General features: G+C 16.8%; 2 protein-coding genes across 2 annotated transcripts in view; both read left to right on the top strand. All coding sequences in view use genetic code 6, as the record gives it.

Moving 5' to 3' along the window:
- The window catches only part of TTHERM_001086729 (transmembrane protein, putative), a gene marked incomplete at both ends in the record, with an annotated part of 320 nt that extends 163 nt beyond the window's left edge, over positions 1–157 (top strand). The window contains 2 exons of the mRNA XM_012798066.1: positions 1–45; positions 105–157. The exon at positions 1–45 is cut by the window's left edge and continues 163 nt beyond it. Of these exons, the coding sequence (XP_012653520.1) occupies positions 1–45; positions 105–157 (98 nt within the window). The remainder of the gene's footprint in view (positions 46–104) is intronic.
- A 651-nt stretch (positions 158–808) lies between these two features.
- Positions 809–1,822, top strand: TTHERM_001086728 (transmembrane protein, putative; the record flags this gene model as incomplete). Its single annotated transcript, XM_012798065.1, has 7 exons — positions 809–958; positions 1,019–1,141; positions 1,193–1,261; positions 1,314–1,382; positions 1,449–1,507; positions 1,566–1,635; positions 1,691–1,822. The coding sequence occupies 7 exons, from the start codon at positions 809–811 to the stop codon at positions 1,820–1,822; spliced, it is 672 nt and encodes a 223-aa protein (XP_012653519.1).
- Between the last annotated feature and the right edge of the window lie 81 nt (positions 1,823–1,903).

Here is a 1,903-nt window from a genome sequence, read left to right as displayed (position 1 = left end):
TTAAGGATTTTTTTATGGAAGAATAACTAAATAACCTAATAGGGAGTATAATTTTTTGATATTTTTTTAGAATATGACTAAATTAATTTAGTATAAACAAAAAGAAGTAATAATTTTGATTCTATTGATAATGCTTGATGAATTATAAAACATTTGAAAAGGATGTAAAATTATTATTTTGGGTTTATAATATCAAATTGAGAAAAATGCTTATATATTTGAATTAGTGGGTATGATTTAACTTATATGAATTTTTATTATTGAATTATGTGAATTTTAAAAATAGATAGTAATTAATTGATTTCAAAATGGTGAATAAATTATGATTTAAATAGCATGTAAATATTTTTTTTGATTAAAAATAAAAAAGAAGTAATTAAAATTTAAAAAAGCAAGTAAATTATAGACAGATTATCATAAAAGTAGATGAACTTTTTTAAACAATTAAATTAGCCTGTAAATTTTAAACAAATTTGTTAGAAGATACTAAATAAATTGAATATAAACAGAAGTGATTGGTAAATAGATTTGAAAATAGTTTAGAAGACATAAGAATAATCTTAACAATTCAAAAGCGAGTAATATTATTAATTCTCTTTTAAAAATTAATAAATAAAATTTAAATTTTAAAATAGCGAGTAATATTTAAAACATGACTTTAGACTATTAGAAGATAAATTAAATTAAATAGAAAGAAGTAAAATTATTAAAATAAGTGGATATTAAGAATAAAAAAAAATTGTTAAAAAATTAGAATGTAACTAATTTAAATTATTTTAGAAAATTAATGCTTAAATTCAATAAAAATATGAAATACCAAATAGGATGTAAATTTTTTTCAATAAATCAGATTTATTTCAAATATTTATTAAATTTACCATTAATAGGATGTAAGAAAGATTCACTTTTATGCTATAATCAAATATAATTTAATTAATTTAATTTTGTGAAACAGATTGTAAAATTTATATTTTCAAATTAAACAATTACCAACTAAGTTATGTCTTCAATAAAATAGATAGTAAGAATTCCTTTATCATTTTTTATTCTTTATTAATTTATATTTTTAAACAGTGAGTAGCATTTTTACATGATTTTACAATAGAAGATGACTAAATTTTAAATAGGGAGTAAATCTTTAGTGTAGTTTTGAGTACCAATCTAAAATTCTAAATATTTTATTTTTTTATAGTTAGTATAATATTTGCATAATAATCTATTAGAATATCCTAAAATGTTTTAACTTTTAAATAAGCGATTGGTAATTTTTAATTTTAATTTTTTAAAAGTATTAAAATAAAATTTTTAAATAGGAAGAAGTAAGGATCTATTAGATACGATGTTTGAATTGTATTTACTTTTATTTAAATATTAAATAGGCAGTAATATTTTTAACTAATTTTTTGAAAAAGATTGTTAATTAATTAAAATTAATAATGATATAATAGAATGTTAAAAGTTTATTGAATTATAATTAGAAAATTCAAATTAAATTTTAAAATAGTGGGTAATCTTTTTAATAAACAAAATCTAAACAAATTATTTTTCTTTTCTATTTAAAAAAGCAAGTACTAATCTTTAATGATTCTATCTAATTTTGAAAATTCTAACTTAACTTTTATATTTAAAAAGAGTGTAATTTATTCCTAAATTTCATTCTAAATAGTTAAAACTCTATTAATCAAAATAGCTTGTAATATTTAGGCCCTATCTTTTGACTGTTAATAAAATTTTATATTTCAAATAGCCTGTAAAAAATTATTTATGTTTGATCAAATAATTCTTATTTAAATTTATTATATTAATTAGCAGGTAATTTTGAACTTCTTTATGAACTATTTTTTGATAATCTTTTATATATAAAGAAAAGTAATATTTCTAATATTTTTATCTATACATAATT

Source organism: Tetrahymena thermophila (genome assembly GCF_000189635.1).
Source record: "Tetrahymena thermophila SB210 genomic scaffold scf_8254606, whole genome shotgun sequence".
Taxonomy (NCBI): domain Eukaryota; phylum Ciliophora; class Oligohymenophorea; order Hymenostomatida; family Tetrahymenidae; genus Tetrahymena; species Tetrahymena thermophila.
This window is presented reverse-complemented; position numbering and strand designations above follow the sequence as displayed.